General features: G+C 41.2%; 1 protein-coding gene across 1 annotated transcript; it reads left to right on the forward strand.

Moving 5' to 3' along the window:
• The first annotated feature begins 15354 nt into the window (after positions 1 to 15354).
• On the forward strand, positions 15355 to 17583 carry fjx1 (four-jointed box kinase 1). The gene has a single exon (XM_041794924.1). The coding sequence runs from the start codon at positions 15698 to 15700 to the stop codon at positions 16967 to 16969; it is 1272 nt and encodes a 423-aa protein (XP_041650858.1). The 5' UTR covers positions 15355 to 15697; the 3' UTR covers positions 16970 to 17583.
• The last annotated feature ends 3048 nt before the right edge of the window (positions 17584 to 20631 follow it).

Here is a 20631-nt window from a genome sequence, read left to right on the forward strand (position 1 = left end):
TTGATCATTACATGTAGTTCCAAGATTCGCAGCATGATCTCAAATAACTGATAAATCCTCCTGATAGCTGAGGATGTGTTTCTGTCTCTGAAAAATTCCCCTCCTTACAAGACTGTTTCATCATGCAGCACTTACACTGATGTCAAACCTCCTGCTGGAGATGAAACAGGGCACAGTATGTGGCATCCACTGCGGTTTGACTGCACAGATATTCAACTTTGGATGCGTGTTCACTCTCTGTTGATGCTTTTGTGTGAGTGAAAGTGCAAATTTGCAAAATAAATTCTTTAAATGCGCCTACTTTAATCTGCATGAGCATTTCTCCTTAAAGCTGGAAAGTGGATTACACATGCAATGTTTACAGAAAGCTGGATATTTCATACGTTAAAGTATGAAGGAGTGATAATAGGAAAGGGCATGTTGTTGTTTATCTCCTGTTTTTAAGCCTTATTACCTCTAGAGGGCGTCAGAGTCTACATATCTATGAAATATCTTTGAAGGCAGACACGAGCTGAATCTTAACCTGTAGAGACTCACAGCCTGTATGGACCTGGTGTGATGCCACAGTTTGTTTCTATTTCTTTGGACTTCTGCCTCAAAATCACAAAAAACTGTACAGACTAGGAAAAAAAAAAGATCAGCATTGCAGCACATCATGTTCTTGGATTTCACATGTAGTCCATCCCATCCCTCCCACCTCCATCTGTTATGGAACATATTGATTTGCGATAGCAAGCAGCAAAGTGAAATCCACTTCACTGCAGCAAAGATCTCAGTGGGAGAGGAATGAAGGTAGGAGGTAACAAACTGGCAGTGGACACCTAAACTAATCACTCTGATCTTTTTTTATTATTTATCCCACCGCTGGGCTTTGATCAATTCTCCACTCCCTTCTTTTTATCAGCAGTAAGCCACAGCCACTACCCACTACATTAAATTATTCAATTGGGGCTGCTTTGTTGTTAATAGCAGTGATCATTCTTGCTTAAAAGGCATAATGTATGCGCTGACAGCCAACAGTGATACAAACCTGTCCCAAGGGACGCAAATCTATCAGTGGCGAGCGTCTACATGCCGCATTAGAGATTCCAGGCACCAGTGAAGCATAGGCAAGTAAAATACACTGAACATCAAGGCCTATGGAAACGGCTCGTTCCACAAGGCCACAGTCGTAAATGATCAACCTCTACTCTATAGAGCGATTTCAGTGAAATAAGGCCAATATCCAATGCCTCCTCTCTGGGACTTTAAAAGCCTGTCAAACACACTTGTACAGGTTGTTTTGTAATGCAGCACAGTTCGGAGAAATAAGCAAAGATCAAACAATGGGGGTAAAGTTGACACTGATTTCTGACACGCTTGGCCAAGAACATAAAAAATGCATGACAGGACAATTATTTGAATCAAGTTTCGCTATTTTAAATGAATCATCATCCATACTGCCTGTATTGCATACAAATCTGGACTGAGCAAGTTCTGAGAAGGTTTTTTTTCTGTTTCTTTTGTTTTTCTTGCAGGCTTGTGGCTTCCTGGAGCTCTTTTCCATGTGGCTCGTTTGTTTACCCTTCCCCCACCAGGGTCCTGTCAACACTTCCAGCCTTACGGGTATGAAAAGGTTGAAATGCCAAGAGGTCATTTTGTGTCCAGGATTCTGGCTTCCTCTTCCTGCACCACTGAAAACCTCCTGTCTTGGAAAACCTCTGCAGAGGAGCTAGAGAGACAAGAGTGCAGCTAGGGCAAAGAATGTAAGGGTTGAACTGAAATGTGCTCACTTGAAGATGAAATTCAAGGTGTGATATATTGCTATACCTGTGATAGTGGATTTCCAAAGTGTTCAAGTTTCTGTTTAGGAAGTTTCTTATGAAAGCCTTACAGTGTGCATTGTCTTTAACATCAGAAACAATAAAAAGACACAGAAAAAACATCTACATCTTCATTAATTCTAAATCTCCTGACACATCGACAGGATCAAGCAGTATTTATGTTGATTAATCTCCTGTGAGCTCAACATGAAATAATGGTAGGCTGTGAACATGTATTAGCTAATTTTCTCTTCCCATAATCCTTGGCTCTATTCTATAATGCGTGTATAAAGGGCACCAAACCGTTTGTACTAATATCTTTGGTCTATATTGCCAGCGGCACTCATGTGAGTGATTACTACATATATTAGATTTATTATATCCATCCATCCATTTCCTACACCACTTATCCTGTTAGAGGTCGTGGGGGGCTGGAGCCTATCCCAGCTGTCATTGGACAAGAGGCAGGGCATACCCTGGACTGGTCACTGGTCAATTGCAGGGCTTTGATTTATTATAGTATGTATTTAAGGGTGCAAGTGTGTGAGCTTCTGCATGTGTGCCCTCGTGTTTTAGACAGAATATATGCTGGGGTCAGTCGCACAGAGTAAAAACACAGAAACAAAAGTGCCCCCTTCATCTGCCCCATTAAATCATTTATAAGCCAAAGCACTGATGTTAAACTGTAGAGAAGGTGTGCTGTATCAAATCTGATGTGAAGCTCTATAGTCCTGTGTGAACCCTCTAATAAATGCCCATCTCTCTATGTGTCCTATAAATATCACACTGTCCCAAACCAGGTTTTGGGTAACCTTATAAAGCTAGGGGATTAGCCAGATTCCATGTATGTCATTGGGTAGATCCCTTTTCGATGTTTCAATCAAAAACTTTTGTTCCAGGTCTGAGAATGACTGGACAAATCAGTGTCATTCGAGGAGAATTGGGAAGTAGCTATGGGCGGGGTCTAGTTTTACTGCAAGCCTGTAAACAATGGAGCCTGGTGAAGAGATTATCTTGGATGCAGCGACAGTGGCAGATTTATCAGAACTTGGAAGCATTTCTACATTAAATTCCTACATTTGTTTTCCTTACTGGCTTTGGCATGAGTTTGATCTTCCAACCATCCCCACTGCTAATGAACAAGAATTTCTGCTGCCTCTGGTAGTTGCATTGTGTACTTTATTCCCGGGACTGCAGACTCCCACTATGTGAAATGTTTTAGTGCTCTGATTGGCCCATAATAAACATGACATGCGTTTGTCCAATCACCCGATTTCTCTGAAAGGTTCTGTCCTTCCCAAACATCGACTACAGATGGATGTAAAATACATCCAATACAATTGATATGTGAAACATTCTATCTGGTGTGTCAGGTTATGTTTTAGGTGGTGTATGGTGCTGCATGGCGCAGGGGTTAGCATTGTTGCCTTACAGCAAAAAGGTCCCTGGTTCGCTTCCTGGAGTTTGCATGTTCTTCCCCTGCATGCTCAGGTTCTCTCCAGGTACTCTGGCTTCCTCCCACCACCAAAAACATGCTCTTTAGGTTAATTGGTGACTCTAAATTGGCTGTAGGTGTGAAAGTAAGCATGCCTTGTTGTCTGTCTCTATATGTCAGCCCTGTGATTGACTGGTGACCAGTCCAGGGTGTATCCCGCCTCTTGCTGTAGCAGTATAGAAAATGAATGGTGCCGTCATTTTCTGCTTCCTGAACATAGGAGCATGCCAGCTTTGTGCCTAGCCACTGCTCATTTTAAGGTAAGGAAAGACAAATGGGCTGCACGCAAAAACACTTTGTACCACATGTATGATGGAGCCCTAATTTATCATAACACAATAGCAGATTTAGGTGTATTAATCTGATTTCAGTTGAATTAATGTACTAATGCCCTCCCCCAAACACCAAATTGCATAGAGAAAAGACACTGATCCTGTATTCTACCATTCTACCACATATCATATTGTTTATGTATCATGTATTGTATTGCATCCTGTTTTGTATTAAATAGTAAGTCATCCTGTCACATCCACCACTAATTATCATCCCCCGAATTGTCAAACTGTTAAATAATGTCCAGCTTTCATCAAAGTAACATTTCAGGCTTTGACAAGTTGGCACCCAATAAAAGCACAAATAAGAACACTGCTTCTAGAGTTTCTGGTCAACATGCATGTGTTGCAGTATGCCACATATGGCAAATAAATATTAATATAGCACCGCCTGTTCATGTGGAAATAGGCTGTAAATTGTGCCCTATAGACTTTATTTTTAGCACTAGTTTCATGATCTAAAGAGCAACTTGATAACGCCTGGTTGTTTTGAACACTGCATGATAGCGGTGCTGAAAGAATGGGTAAGCTGTAGATTTGGTTAGAATAAATCACACTGAAACACCCATCCCCATACATCTGTTTCAAAAGAATGTGACTGATCTCCCTCTGCTCTCTCTCAGAGCAGCTACCATATGCTGAAATGGCTAAATGATTAGTGGTTGCTCAGACAAGATAGAAATCTAGAGACGGCTGGAAAGAGTTGAGACAGAAGATGGTTGAAAACCGCAGCACTCCTCCCTCCCCACATATGAGGAGAGCCAAGCTTCAGACTGTTCCGCCATTAAACCTGAAGCTGCTAAATGTTTCCTTGAAACATTAGGAGGACATTTAACCACCATCTCTAATCTTAACTGACTTGGTGACCCATACAAGGGCAGGGGCCAGACCATTTCACACGCTACAGTTTATCTGCAGAAAAATACAGCAGGGCTTTGAATGTCATGACTTTGCTATTAATGATCAGACACTCTTAAGCTCCTTTTAGCCAATTTGAAGGCGAATCTCACCACCAGGCACTGAGCATGCTTGAGTCAATAAGCCAGTTAGCAGACAGGGAAAGTTAAAAGAATTCAATTCTTGACTTATTTAATAGGGGATTTGGCCTGTCAGGTCAGGGGGTGTAATCCAGGAGATTGGATGCTGATTCTCTAATCGAGTGTCTCCACAGTACATCTCCTTCTCCTCATCCTGATTTTACTTGTGTAAGAACGTCTCCTTTGAGTTGCTCTTAATTGCAATGGTTGGTTCTGAACCCCCTGTTTAACTGCTGCTGCGTACAGAACCAGATGGAGATGGGGAGTACAGTCCATCAATAAGCCCAGCCTTCTGCTTCCCTTCCATAGCTGACAGAGAAATTCAGCATTCATTAACAAAAACTCATTCATTAGCAAACACCGACTGACCAGTCATTGCTAGAAAAAACCTTTTAGCCTGCCTTTCAGGAAATTGGCAAAGGCGATGCAAATGAAACCACAGTAACTGGTGAGGGGAAAGGCAGCACTTTGATGGCTGTGAGCCATGTTCCGGTCCCAGAGGTGCAGCCGATCGCTTCATGAAGCAACAGTTTTAGTTTGATGCTGCTCTGGCTGCTAGTTTCAGCTTGCAGCCTCTGAGACTCTGGTTTCTGTCTTGATAAGGAAAAGAGGGAGACTACTTTTGCCTTTAAAAATGACATGATGCTTGAAAATTTAACTACTTCGTCACTTGTACCCCACAGCAGCAACATATGCCTTCTCACTAAATTTAAAAAAGTACTGTGTTCTGACTTGGATGGGAGATTTGGATGGGCCCCTGACAAACCCAGAGAATGGACCCTCAGCAGATGTGATTATCAATGTATGTTTGTTGAATCAGTAGCATTGGGAATAGTCTTGGTGCCACCTTTCATCAATTTAGCACACTTTTTTGCCCATTTTGTCCTACCTTTGACCCATTTTTGCCACTATTAACCCCTTTTCCCCACGTTCTGTGCTCTGTGCATTCTGTTTCAATCCTATTTCCCTAACGTGTCTGCCCTTTAATAAGACTTTAAATTTATAGTTGTTACTTGTAGCTCCTTTTAAACACTTTTTGTGCCAGTTTTTTTAATTTTAACCCATTTTTGCCAGTACATGCCTAGTGTTATCTCTGTTAACTAATTTCAGCCACTATTACCCCCTTTTCTTTTTGTGCACATTTTTTTTACTTTAAGCTCATTTGTGCCACTTTCCATCTATTTTGTTTGACTCTGATAATCCAAATATGCCTCTTTTGACCTGGTTTTAATACTATTTCACCTATTATTCCACCATTTTTGCCACTTTCCCTCTTTGTTGCATCTGTTAACCCTTTATGTCACTTAAGCCATTCTAGTTCTGTTTTAAGAAAAGGGGTTACATTTTAAGGAGGCCATATATTATGGCATAAATAAATAGAAAAAAAACAGTTGTTATTTTGATAAGAGTGTGCCTGTTTTTGCCAATTTTAAACATTTTTATTAGCAAATATTTGCCAATCGTTGTGTCTGTTAATCCATTTTTGCCACATTAAAATCCCTGTTAACCACTTTTTATGCCAATCAAGGCCAGTTTAAGCACATTTAAATAATTCCCATGCCCTTTTTTGCCTATTTAAATCCATTTTTGTTACTTGTAACCCCTTTTACAACACTTTTTATGCCTGTTTTGCCCATTTTAACCCATTTCTTTCCAGTATCTAACTACTGTTGCCTCTTCTAACCAATTTCTTGCCAAAATTAACCCTTTTTAACTTTTTTTTTCTTCTTGTTTTGCCACTTTAAGCCAATTTGTGGCCCTTTCCGCCTATTTTTTAATTTTTTAATTTATCTATTACACCATATATGCAGCTTTTAAACTATTTATGCCATGTTTTAATCTAATTTCACCAACTATTCTGCCCATTTTTGCCACTTTCCCCTTTTTTTGCATCTGTTAACCTTTCTTGATGCTATTTGCCAATTTCAATTTTTTTTTCTTTTTTTTTTTGATAAGAGTGTTTTTGACAGTTTTATCCATTTTTAAGGGTTTTTCTGCTTGTTTTAGCCACTTTAAGCCAATTCATGCTACTTTTTGCCTAGTTATTGCCTCTTTTAACCCATCTATGCTTTTTTTTACCCATTTATAATTTCATTTAACAACTATTCTGCCAATTTTTGCCACTTTAAACTCATTTTAATTCTATTTTAAGAAAAGGGGTATACATTTGGAAGAAGGCCATATACCAATGCATAAATAGATAAACAACAGATAAATAAATAAATAAATAAATAAATAAATAGACAAGAGTGGTTATTATTTAGCTTAAAAAACAAAATAACTGGACAATGATTTTGCTGACCTCCATGGGCCCCCAGTTTGGCTGGGCCCCTCCCCCCTCTATCCCCTTTATGGGTAGCCTTGTCAACAGAAATGGCTTACCGTTCTCTGGAAGGCAATAGTATGTCTTCAGCGGTAAGCTAAGCACAGCCAAATACCATCCTTCTGAGCAGAGATGCACATGCTGGGCCTCACGAACAGATGGCAAAGTCCCAGCTCTTGGATTCAGGACAGGTATTGACAGTACTGCGTGCATACATAGACACCACTAGAATATTAAAATCGAATCACTAGACCTTCTTATTATCTGCTCTGCTCACTATCTAAAAAATAATTGCATACAATTACATGCATGTCTGAAGAGCACCCGCACTGATCTGGTCTTCACACATGTAACACGAGGAGACGATGGATGCATCCCCATGGATCTACCACCCGCCCCGTCCCTGAATCCCTTAGCATGAGTAATTGTCAGACCCTGTGAAATAATCGTAGCTTTCAACACTAATGGAAGCCTTGCACATTCATTATTCAGTTCAGGAAACAGAGTGCTGCAAAGTGTCAGGGGACCTATGAGTTATTGCTCGGCTTGAACTAACCTTAGACTACAAGGGAAGGGACAGAAGGCCCCCTGGACTTTCTCCTCTTCTGTCCCTGTCCTTTTATTATTTCTCCCTTGCCTCTTCATGTCGATCTGCACAGTCAGACGGGCTCCATGCAGAGAGGGCCGATATCGTGTCACAGCTGCAGCGTGGTCAGATGGCCGCTGATGGTTCCACAGCGGACAGGATGACAGACGGTCTGGGTTCTCTCGTGTCACTGCAACGCTTGACCACGGACAGCCTTGAGTGCTGGAGAAAGGCGTTCCCGGTGTTACAGCTCTCTTGGGACTGCCGGTGGGATTTACGAGGAAAGCAGAAGGAGGAATGCAGCGGGAGGGAGGAGGGAGAGGGAGGGCTCAGAGGTTGGCTGACCTGCAGATAACACATGGCAAGAAACAGATAGGTTTGATATGAGAACATGCCCGCACTTGTGCTCAGGGAAAAGGGACACCATGAGTTGAGCTGCTGCAGACTGGGCCAATAAATGAAGTTACTCCACTCTCTTTAAAAGCAACACACATCAGAGAGAATTCCAACAATGCACTTAAGCCGTCTTCATTTCCTATGTCTAGACCTCAGAGCTTTAAAGTGAAAGTGGAGGGGTGTAGCTAGACCAAGGTTTTACAAGGTTGTACACATAAATTCAATCTGAAAATACTTAAATAAAGTCTTTCTATGTCTATAAACACTTATGGTTAGGCAAAAATCTTGAATAATTATCAACTTTTCAAGATTGCCAGCAAAGTTTTATCTTGTTTTCCATTTCTTGTTTTTATCTTGGCAATGTTAACTTGTTCTTATTAACTGTATGATTACTGACTGATGGTTTATTATTATTCCTGAGGGTTATCCTTTAGGTACTGAGCACTGTTGTCATTTGCAAATCAGGTCTTGTCTTGTGTGTCTAAAAAAAAAAAAGGTCAACGTATTTACTGTGAACCAAATCTACCTGTGGTACAAACAATTTAGCCTAATGTAGAATTACACACATGTACATTTTAATGTCTCTTTAGTAGGCTTCATCCGATATTCAGGAGCTCTATCATACCGATTCATCATGAAGAAAGGAGTAAATAAGCAAATTCTGCAAGCAACAGTGGTTCAGACTACTGCTGGAATAGAGAAAGAGCTGGTATGGGGGCTTGGATAAAAGATACGACTGTGTGTTTCTCTGGAAAAATCTCACACTTGGAAGCAAATTGAATTTGAATGAAAGGAGAAATTTTGTAGAGCATGGAGACTTGGGGGAATACACAAACACAAGGAAACCAGCCGGACTATAACTGGCAGGGCTGTGGAGTTTGAGTTTCTGAAATATTCTTTACTTTGTTGCATGAATTTGACTGTTCAATAGCTACTGCAGAATAAGAGCGTTTAAAGATACATACAGTTTACTTATGAGCATATATGCAAAAAACCCTGCATTTATCTGCTTGGTTTTTCTTTATCTAAGTACTCTTTTTCATAGGAGTAACTCATGATGTGATAAAATGGGCATTACACTTATGATATCACAATACAGTGAGTCTGTGATAACAGATTGATTGACGGTCTAGTTGGCTGATAGGTGACATTTCTACACAGCAATCCAAATGATGATTCCAACCTTTGTGCAGTGATTTTAAGTTTCTTCCCTCTGCATGGAGCTTTTTAGTGCCAAGGTGCACAACAAAGTGGTACAAAAACAGCATTGTTTCTGCTACTGAACATGCTGTAGTGACATATATATACTAGGACTGTCAAAAATTCTTAATCATAGAACGATTGATCTCCCCTTTGTGTCACATTTTGAAATTTCACAATTTGGCTTACAAAAGTGCTTGGTAGCACTTTATTTTAGTGGGCCCTAATTACCTTGTAATTTCATAGTTAGAAGTTGTAATTACCTAGTAATTTCTTAAGAATAATGAAGTAATTACCTTGTAATAAGTTGTCATTTAACAACTAATAACCTTGTAATATTAGGGAAGTGTTTACCTAGTAATGATGTATTGATTGTCAAGTTATTCCTCATAATATTGGGGCAATTCTCTGTCAGTTTGGTCTTATTTTACCAAGTATTTTTTTTAGAAATAAGATGATAATTTTTTATTTTAGAAATAAGATGATACCCAGGTAGTTTCTTTATTTTGGCCCACTAAATCAAAGTGAGTCCTTCCTGAATAATTTTTAAGTATTTTTGGGGGGTTGGGCTTAGGGCAGGGGTGTCCACACTTTTTTGCTGAGGGCCACATAGAGAAGATCTGAAGGATGGTGGAGCCACTTTCATATACCTCTCTCCTTTATGATGTCAAAGTTAGTCAATCCAGTCCAATTTAGGTGAAGATTTTAAATCACCGAAAAATGCACATCAATGAATTGTCGTTTCAACATGTTTGTTTACAAAATTAGCACAGTGGGTAATTCATACCATCTTCACAAACTATAATTTTTGGTGTTTTCTTACTGATAAACAAGTATAGTTTTGTGTTACCTTCCCGGCTGAGCCCCCAAGATGACACAAAAATATCCTTGTCTGTCAATAAGAAAACATAGATAAAATATACAGTCAAGCAAGAATGCTATTTTTCATTTATGTATTAGAGTTTGCTGTCGGCCATTTAAAAAAAGGGCCAAGGGCCACATTTGGGCCACGGGCCACAGTTTGGACACCCCTGGCTTAGGCGGTTAGGGTAAAATATCACTTAATTATCAGAGAATAGCCACATTATCACGAGGAATTACTTGATATTTCATATTTTATCAATATTCCTTAATATACCACATTTCCAGATATAACGTGGCAAAATACCAATAAATTACAATGTAATTACCACATTACTCCTGAGAACAGGCCCCTATGGATTGAAAAGTAGATATGGTATCAGTAAAAAGGTATACGTTTGATATAACAAGGTGCTCATGACTTTTGATGTGCCCACTGAGCAATCTGTGAGGTTTTTAAAGGGAACTGACGGAGCAGTGGGAGACTCATTTTTAAATACTGTGGCTGCAGGGAGATGCTGATATTGCTTCACCAAAGTGTGCTAAAAGGGGCGATACATTTTATGATTTATTGTAATTAAAAAGTTAATGCACTAATTGTGGACCTTAATCACTTGCTTTTGATGCATTCATGCTGAAAGCCCTCGCACACACTACAAATATAAATATACATGAAGCTTATTGCGGGCATCAGGCCAAAACCTCCAATCTCTAAAATCAACACTTTTCAGGGAATGAAAAAAAAATAGTATATATATCAAATAATCTATCACTGAAGAGTCACAGTCAACATTTTTTGAAGCCTTTAATCACTTTAAAATTAAAACCACTGACAGATGTTAAGGTTGACTAATGTCACTGATGTATAAAAACAAATTTAAATCTTGAAAAATGGAGATACAAGGTTTTGGGCTGACGCCAGTGATATGTATCTATATATGTGAGTATGCATACATAATGTATGTTTGTATGTATCTATGTATTTATGAATATAGGTCCTAAACTTACTTTAACCCTGTTAATCCCAAGAGGTTATTTATAGTAGTTTGCTATTAATTTTATGGATTTATATTTATATCTCTCTTACATAACTTCTTTGGTGTAACTTTGAGTATTTTCACAATTGTATCCTTTTTTTCAAGGATTTTTTTTTTTTACATGTTTTAGTATGTTTTGAATATTTTGTAATTGTGAGTCAGAATAGATGTCAACACCTACAGGTACATATAAATGAACCTGAAACTGATATAAAGCAACTCAGCCACATAATGTTAGTCACACATAAACCCCAGTATCTGAATAACTGAAGAATACAGTCTGTTTTTCATAAGGTAAAGTCTGGGATTTTTGTTTGGTGCCAGTCTCGCCTCCTATCACACTCTGTCCTTTAACTTCTTTTCACTGTTGTCTTTTAAACAGCTTTTAACACCGGATGGAAAACCCCCACCTCTGAAATGACCCTCTCTTTTGTCTGCCATGATAGAAAAACAAGCCCTGACATGCACCACTACACAGACCCTTCCTGGATGATTCCTGGATTTGTAAGTGCTTTCCTTTCTCCACTTGTACAAAACCGTGGATTTTTTGTTCCCTCGGCTCTGCCACTGCTGTCAATCTGCATCACAGAATCAAACACAGACTGGGAATTGAACAAATTAGTCCGCTGAAGGCAAACAAAACTAACACAACCAACTTGGCAAAACAGAAGTGTGCAATATGACCAACTCAGGATCATTCCCCTGCCTGTCTGCAAGAACTTGTTTCCTGTCTAGTTCTGCATGTTGTTACACACTCACAGATATATCACTGAGAACAGTTTTGTATGTCTATGCTTCTCTTAAACCTATAAAGTGAGTATAAATACGAGCATAAACAGATAAGGGTCTTAGAGCTCCAGGCGTTTAAGCATACATTAGCAGACTTCTAGTTTACTGGGTGTAATTGACTACTCTTGTCTGCGGCTCTTTTCAACTCAGGCAATTTAGCATGGAGAGATGTTGCAATAAAAAAATGACCCAATTAATTTGATTAGGGAAGCTGAGGTTCAAGACACAAAGTGTGAGTGCATGGGTTGCATGGTAAAGGGAGTGAGGGGATGCTAATGAGGAATAATTTAATGAGAGAGGTGTGCATACAGCAGTTTGTGTGCATGCATGTTACATTTGGTTTCACAAAAGCATGGAACAAGGATGAAACATCTTAAGTTTTACCTCAGTGTTAGAAGGGAAAAAATCTAATATGTAGCAGCAGGAATTAAAACGAGACTCTGTAGGAATACAGAACAGGGGCATAAACTATCAAACACTGAAACAAGGTATTTGAATGAAGTTTGTCGTCAGAGAGCTAAGACTGTCATAGGTGCGCTCTGTGAAAGCTTATATGCACCTGAATTACAAGTGAATTTTGTATTAATACTTTCATCAATCCAGGCTTGCAATACTAGTTGAATGTTGGGTCTACTACCTCGCTGCCACGGTGCTCTACCTCCCAGATGTAAACCAGCAGAATGGATGAATAGTGCCTCATAGCCCAGAGTAGTTTGGCAATATTTTACCTGAAAAATGAAAATGAAGTTGTATGTTTGATGTATCAGATCAAACCACTTGCCTAGAACAATGTATGACCACATTTTGCACGACATGTAAACCTGCAAGGACAAAAGTCTAGTAATGCAAGCACTACTGCACTTAGCTGCTCATAGTGATATTGTTTTGACTCCATAGAAATTGTGACCCCTTGTTTGGCCTCGTGAAACACATACTGGGGTTGTGCTCTGTCCATAGTCCTGGGTAAATGTTCGAACTAGATGGAAACACAGCCAGCTGCCTATGGCTACTGCCTTGTTGCTATAATGCTCTTTAATCCAGTGTAAACAAAGTGAACTGATATCATCAATAAAATCTCATGGATACAGCAGTTTAGCACTATTTTGATCTAGAAAATGGAAATAAAGTTTTATAAAGGCTATCAGGTTATATTCATACATAGCCAAAGCAATGGTGAAGATACTAAGCAGAGGAATGTGGATGTCAACCTGCAGGAGGGTTGAGAGGATGGTGGTGCTAGCTAGCTAGCTAGCTAATGGAAGTTACATTAAATAAATCAACAGTGACTGCATGCTGTTTACTGCCACTGTGACTAGCCTTAAATAGTGAAAATAGTGCTCAAATTTGACTGTTTTCTGGCTGTTTTTTGGTCTGATTGTGCTCCACATTCCTGCCTGTTAAAGGGAAGGTTTTTCTCACAGCTGTAATGGGGCCAAATGCTGCTAGTGCTGTGCTCATGGTGATTAGCACTTGTCTGTATCATCACAGTCCACATCAGAGACTACGGTCTAACCCTACCTTCTTTGCTATGTGTCTTGAGATAACTTTGGTTATGAACTGACGCTGTACAAACAAGAAAAGGAAAAGAATGTAAAGGAAATTAATCATGGAAAGGAACGTAACTGGGAATGTAACAGTATCAAAATTTCACAGTAGGCCTACACCTTGGTGAAAAGGTAAAAGTGACATCTGCATTAATTAAACAATTGCCCTTTGAATATTATAATGTGGACCAAAAAGTGCCATAGGTGTGCATGAGGCTTAAAAGACAGCTTGTTAATGTCCACCACTGAAAACAGCTGCAGGTTTTTGGCAATATATTCACTGATACACCTTGTTCTCTGTTGAGCCCTTGCACTGTTGACGGGATGTGGGATTGTGAACACTTCCTTAAGAGTCTTTTGGCCTGGCCAGATTCGTGGTCCCCATCTAGTGTGCCATCACAGTCTGCACAGTGTTTTCTTCTTGTCCATCAACTTTTCTCCTTTCTCATTTCTTGACACCGGGAAAACGAAATGCATCCATGCGTCAGATTTAAAAGTTTCCAGAGACTTTGAAACTTTAGCACTTGGTTCTCCCTTGCCATTTTTAGCCATTTCTACTGTAAGATCAAGTCACTTCCCTCTGTTCTGCTACACTAAAAAACAACATTTTGTTCCTGGGACCTGTCGTTTGTAAGCGTCACATGTCCACAATGAAATTGAGATCCTTCTATCATGGCCATACCACAATATTAACAATACTGTTACATATCTAAACACCACTAATACATTTTGCTCATTAATATATTTTATCTGATGATTTATTACTTTAAGATAAGTCGACTGGTCTAAAAAAAAATATGCAATCCATCAACAATGATATTAGTTACTGGGAAAATTCCATCCCCTTTACTGAAAGTAAATGCAACGTTGAGAAAGTTAGCTGAATTATTTTCCCTGATTCATTTTTTTCTGAAATATCACATAAAAGGAATTGGTATGTTGTTGCGAGGTATGGCACTTTAATACAATTCTATCTTCAAATCTTAATGAGAATTTTGTTGATCAGACAGCATACTTTGACAAATGACCTTTAAAAAGAAATCAAGACTGTATGATAATTGTAAAAATTAAATGTGAGGCTCTAAATGTGTAACTCATCACAGTTATTGCTTGGATGAATCCTGATGTGCTAAACTGATGCCTATGGGTACCACTCAAACACGTCCTTTGTCCTTTTCTGCAGCTTTCCTCACTTCCTGTTAATTTTAGTCATTTATTTGCCTTAAGTCCTGTTATCAGCAGTGAGCCATATGATCAGCTGGATAGTTTTGGGCGACCTACAGGGGTAATCCATGAATGGTTCCCTTATCTGTGTGTTCACATGATCTTTTTCTATTAGTATCTTAGATTTGGGAGTGTAAAAGGGGCAGTTTCTACCCAGTACACCAAATAACTAAGATTACTCTTTGTCCTGTTGCCTTTACTGATAAGGAAGCTTGAGATGGAAATGCATCAAATGGCAGGACTGGCTGTAAAACCTGTGGTCCCTCTGCTAAATCACTACCACCATGTGATAATAATGACCTCACTGCATTATAAATTAGAGACAGAGTCAGAGTTAAACAGGAAAAGGTGGATTAATGTTGGGCACAAATTCAGGCTAATCATATTCAGCCTGTCTGTCTTTGCCACACTAACATGAATATTCCACTTGGTGAAGCCTGCAGGCAGAAAAATCATCTGCATGAAATGCTGACTTTATTTCCAAAGTATTCCTGCACAAGGTTTCAATTATTATAATGGCTGTATTTGCCAATACCACACAATCCTCTCTCATCACATCACTCTCTCACACACACACTCACAAAACGCAGCGCGGTGCACTTGCTCCTCTCCTCTCTGAACCCTCCTTCCCACGATCCGCCCACCATCTCGGGACTGGAGTCACGTGTCCCCCCCGCCTAGTGTCTCTCTGTGCGCCGACAGCAGCACAAATCAAACTCACCCAGCGCCCGGCGGAGAGAGAAAGGAGGATGAGGAGCGGAGTGGCGAATGCAGACAGAAAGCCGCTGTAGGACGTTCGTGGGCTTTAATGGAGGACGTTTAGTCGAGGATGTGCGCTGCGGTGATCCGAAATGCTCGCTCTGTTTCCCGCAGAGGAGGGGTATGACAAGGCTCCTGAGCAGGACGGGGGATGAGATTTTGGAGACCCTCTTCGTCCTGTGATCTCGGCTTGTGGGCTGCACGGGACACTGGGCGCACAGCTCAAACCAAAACTGTGGCTTAAAATTTTTGTTGTTTCCCCAGTTGTTTTACTGGAGGCTGAGGGTCTCCGAGGGACGGTTGGTCCTCACCATGAGGGCTGTTACAGCAAACTTATTCGCTCTCCTTTTCCTGTGCGCCCTCGCGAGTGTTTTCTACGTCTGGAGCGCGTTAGAGGACCGTTTGGAGCGACACAAACGGAGGTTCTCAGGGTCCTTACACCAAGGTCTCCCAGCAGACCTCTCCACTAAAACTTTCCGGGCTTTGCTCGCCGTCCCGGCGGCACAAAGACCGCGCTTGGGGGGCAGACTTGAGGCGCACAACCTCACTGATCAAACCGTCTCTGCAGGAAGTCGAGATTACCATGTGAATGGGGATAACAAGAGGTCAGCGCGGCGGGAGGGCCCGGTCAAGTTGGGCGCCCCGGTGGAGGATGGGATATTTTGGAGTGAATGGTTAGAGCATCTGCTCCCCGAGGGCTTCACGGAGGAATATGCTCAGGCGTGGAGAGAGGGGGCTAGGACACACCGAGTGGTGAAGCTGGAGCCCGGATGCGGCAGGATATCCAACCAGCTCGCTACTTTTGCAGATGGGACCAAAGCGTGTGTGCGTTACGGGATCAACGCGGATCAGGTGCAGGGGGAAACTTTGACTTATTACCTCGCCAGTTTGCTCGGCATCACAAACCTGCCTCCTCTCATACTGTCCCAGCTGAGCGGGGATAGTGAACAATGGGAGGCTGTGAGGGCCAGGATAGCCGGCTTACAGTGGAGTGATGGAGCCGTGGTTTCTCTGACTAAATGGGTCTCAAACCTGACGGGGGTGGTCACACCTGCGCCGCTCAGACAGGATAGCAGCGGGCTGCATCCTGTGTTGCACGAGCTCCAGAACAAGACGACGTCGGAGCTGCTGGAGCTGATGCAGTGGACCGACCTGATCGTGTTCGACTACCTGACCGCGAACTTCGACAGGCTGGTCAGTAATCTGTTCAGCCTGCAGTGGGACTCGCGCGTCATGGAGAGGGACACGAACAACCTGCTCAAAACGCCGCGCGGTGACCTTGTCTTTATAGACAACGAGGCCGGGCTCGTGCACGGGTTCCGGGTGTTGAACATGTGGGAGAAATATCACAGCACGGTGCTGAGCTCCGTGTGTGTGTTCAGGAGAAGGACAACGCAGCGCGTGGCGGAGCTGCACAAGCGCAGAGACTCCAGGAGAAGGCTGCTGGAGCTGTACAGAGACAGCGAGCCTTTGTCTCTGGAATTAGGATTTCTCTCAGACGAGCACGCGGCTGTTCTCCAGGACAGGATAGACAGATTATACAAACACATTTTGCATTGCAAAGGGAAGTACAGCCAGCTGTGAGCGTTCAGTACGCACATGTGATGGATTTGTCGTCTGCACGGTATAATGAGCTCTGGCACACCTGTGCTAAATTGACGCGCATTACACTCAACTGTCTTGAATATCCAGCTGAACTACCTCTTGTGGATAGAATGAGTTGCCTACTTTATAAATACGTCAATTTGACACATGTTTATAAGCTCCCTGAGTTTTCCACTGTACTCTCACAGAGAGGCATGGTTGAAAATGTCTTATTTCACCCCACTGAAGGTTAATTTTAGGCTATGTATGGGACTAGAGCTTCATAATGCAGCCCCTCATGTGTGTTTGGCTTATTGCCTTGCATTCAGTTCTCCTCATGATGAATTCCTAAGCCTTAACATGATTTGACTCTTGAAAACTGTTTTCTGTTAACAGCTGACTCGCTTTTTAAAGAAATCTTTTGCACACATGTCATAGCTGCACCTGCACTCATGTTTTTGAATTGCATATTAAGCCTTAAAGTCACAGGTGTATCATGCACATTGTACTGTACATGTTGTAAGTATGTTGTAAATACTTTCCATTTTTTATTTGTGCTCCACTTATTTAATGTGCATTGTAACATTCCAGAAATCTCTTGTCCTTTTTGATAAAAAAACACTTTAATTTAAAGGTGTTGTCTGCGTGTTTTATATGCAGTCTGTGCTGATTAGAGGGCATCAAATATTTACCTAGTCTATGTGGAGCGCTGTGATTTTCCAAGCCTCAGTACCGGCCCATTACAGTGCTCTCATTGTGCTGTAGTAATATCTTGTACTGGCTCACTGTTCCCCAGGAGCCATTCTGTCAGCCACAGGCACGCTACAACTGGAATCTCTAATCCCCTGTCATAATCTCAGCCAGAGTGATGAAGTGAAGGAGACAACTGACATCCTTTCAGAAGGGTTTTACTGTTCCCTAACTACATCAAAAACGTCTTTCTTTTGAGAAGACGGATTACAGAATATTCGTCAATGTGCAGAATGTAATATACGGTCAAACCTCGGCCAAGGCTGCTTTCTTTATTGGTTCAATCTGTTGGGCTTAAAAGCAAGAAAAGTCCATTTGTCGGTGCATGTGCCTGTGAGAGGCCAGCTCAGCAATAAATGAGCGCTTTGCTCTCAGAGGGGTAGCTTTGTTTACAGTCTCTCAGAGGTTGAATTAGTGACTGTGAAAGAGAAAAAGTAAGGCAATGCCTGGAGGTCAGCCACGTCACTTCCCATTTTTAAATGTACACTTTAACTTTGCACATTGGTTTTTAATTTTTGGAAGCATCCTCTCCTTGTTAGTTCCACCTTAAAGCCAAGACTTAAGAGCACATCAGACAACGATCAAACTTTTGAAGGCCTAATTCTTTCCAGCCTCTAACTATTCTGCAGCTCATCTGGTTTCTTTTAAGACTATTTTTACATGTAAGCTGACTAATGTAAGCTGTTTGTGCATCTCCAAAAAGTGCTCAAAAAGTGTCAAATTTCATGCTGGAAACAGCACTTTTGTGTCAGTGATTTATGCTCCGTCCTTCTAGGTCACTATAGTTGCAGAGGAGCTGCAGAAGTTAAAGCAGGTGCAACCTGAGGCTTTTTTCCAGACCAACAGCCTGCAGTGGTTCTAATAGGGACTTGGGGATCAATATGGGCTCTGGTTGTATAGGGGAAAGCAGGTCATGTTAATGTGCTGGAATGGAGGATCAGAATTAGTACGTGAACATGTGTGTTTCAGGGGGAGGTGGAGTGGTTGCAGCTGGGCACGGCGCTCCGAGCATGTGTGCTAATGCAGAAAAGGGAGATTTACAACGGCGTACAGACACCGTGGATTGGGCCCAATGTTAAAGTGAAGTCTGCAGGTCTGAACCAGACTCGCAGGCCTGCCTCACACGATTTCCCTTCCTCTGTTTTTCACCCATATCCAGCTCCTTCCTGCAGCTCATCCGTCTTCAGTGCGCACTTAACTGTCAACTTCATTTGTTGGCTAAGTGGAAAATGAAAGTTTCATTTTCCCTAATTAGTTTTTTGTGCACATTCCTTCACACAGAAAAGCCATTTCTTTAATCAGGGAGCGTGCCAGCTGTAATCACACTAATGGTAGATTTCAAAGAGGTTGTCGATCCCCCCCTTTTAACTGTTCACATGTGTTCCTCCCCTCTCTCCGTCAGCCTGGTTTATTTCACTATATTCCACCCAAGGGCAACTAAATCTTCACGCACATAACTTTGTGACATGGTCTAATGAGTGCAACTTGTCCCGGTTCATGGTACCAGTGCAGCGGCTTATTATGCAGTTAAGATATGGCTCCTACCAGATGTGCTTGTTTTCTGTGTCAAGAGGCGGATTCACACACTCAGACAGTCATACAGCCGGGGGCCCACAGCAGGCCCAAGCACAGACCTCAGCAGGTACCCGCGCTGATCTTGTCTGTCTCTGTGCGCTGTCTGCAAACATTCCAGAGGAATGGAGGGAGGATCATCCCCATGGATACACAAACGCACACAGGAACTTCTCCGGGAGGCGAGTGGAAGGAGACCCAGCTGTGTACATAAAGTGTTATCAGAGTGAGCTGAGATTCTGTTTCATGTTTTTCAAAAACCACAAAAAACGCAAGAGTAGGAGTTCATTCTAAAAAGTCATTGGTAAGTAAGAACTTTAAAGGAACAATCCAACTTTTTGTTTAATAATAACCAGAGTCACTAGAAAGCATGTCAACTGAAAGTTGAACTATACAGCATATTTAAAACAGCCTGTTAAATGAAACGTGAAATAACATATGTGAATAAAATGAACCATAAACAATGCATTAACAATGTAATAAAACGCAATAAACCAGGGCAAAAATGTCCTTATCTCCATATCATCTGGTGTTACAGGCTGAAAAAGGGATAAGTCACAATCAAGGATTGAAAGATTTCGACAGCTCTGTCGCCTTAAGCCTGGATCTTGGAACCTCTAAGAGCACCTGGTACTCTGATTGGAGCATGCTGGTGCAAGAGCTCAGGCAAAGGAGACAGTGCCAGCCCATGTAAAGTTTAAAAACAAGTGAAAATCTTGGACTGGATCCTGAAGCTGACAGTAAGCCAGTGGAGAGAAGCCAGTATGGATGTGATATGATCACATTGTCTCCTAGATGTGAAGCCACATTCTGAACCAGCAAACAATGAAGCAAGGGGAAACTCAAACTACACTAAATAAACAAGTTAAAAATACTTAAAATATTTGTTAAAATGGATAAGATTAAACTTTATAAGTAGTGGAAATACAATTATGAACAGACTCAAGTTAAAATAAATAATTTGCACTGCAATCCCCAATAAGTTAGTAGAACTCCAAACACTGGAGGCAACTGATTACATACAAGTTTAACTATACTTTGGAAACTTTCCTACACTTAAAACAACATGCTTAAGTATTGTGCATATTTTGTATTGTCACTCAACTTATGGGGCTTCAAGTGACAGAACTGAAAGATGCACATTGAACCAGGAAGTCCTCTTCCATCATGTTCAGTTAACTATCCACTGTATTTTGTGGTTGCCTCCACAGCTGAGACTTTTCTAACTGAGTCAGCGATTTCACTCATAGTGCAAAAGTGTCTAATGCCTTAAGGCATTCTGGGAAAACTCTGCAGATTGAGGAATGACTTTCAAATAATTTGAATGCAGTTGCAAAAAA

This window comes from Cheilinus undulatus, linkage group 9 (genome assembly GCF_018320785.1).
Source record: "Cheilinus undulatus linkage group 9, ASM1832078v1, whole genome shotgun sequence".
In the NCBI taxonomy this organism is placed as follows: Eukaryota; Metazoa; Chordata; class Actinopteri; order Labriformes; family Labridae; genus Cheilinus; species Cheilinus undulatus.

What these genes read in the sequence shown, in the direction of transcription:
- fjx1 (XM_041794924.1), top strand. Translation starts at nt 15,698, where the DNA reads ATGAGGGCTGTTACAGCAAACTTATTCGCTCTCCTTTTCCTGTGCGCC.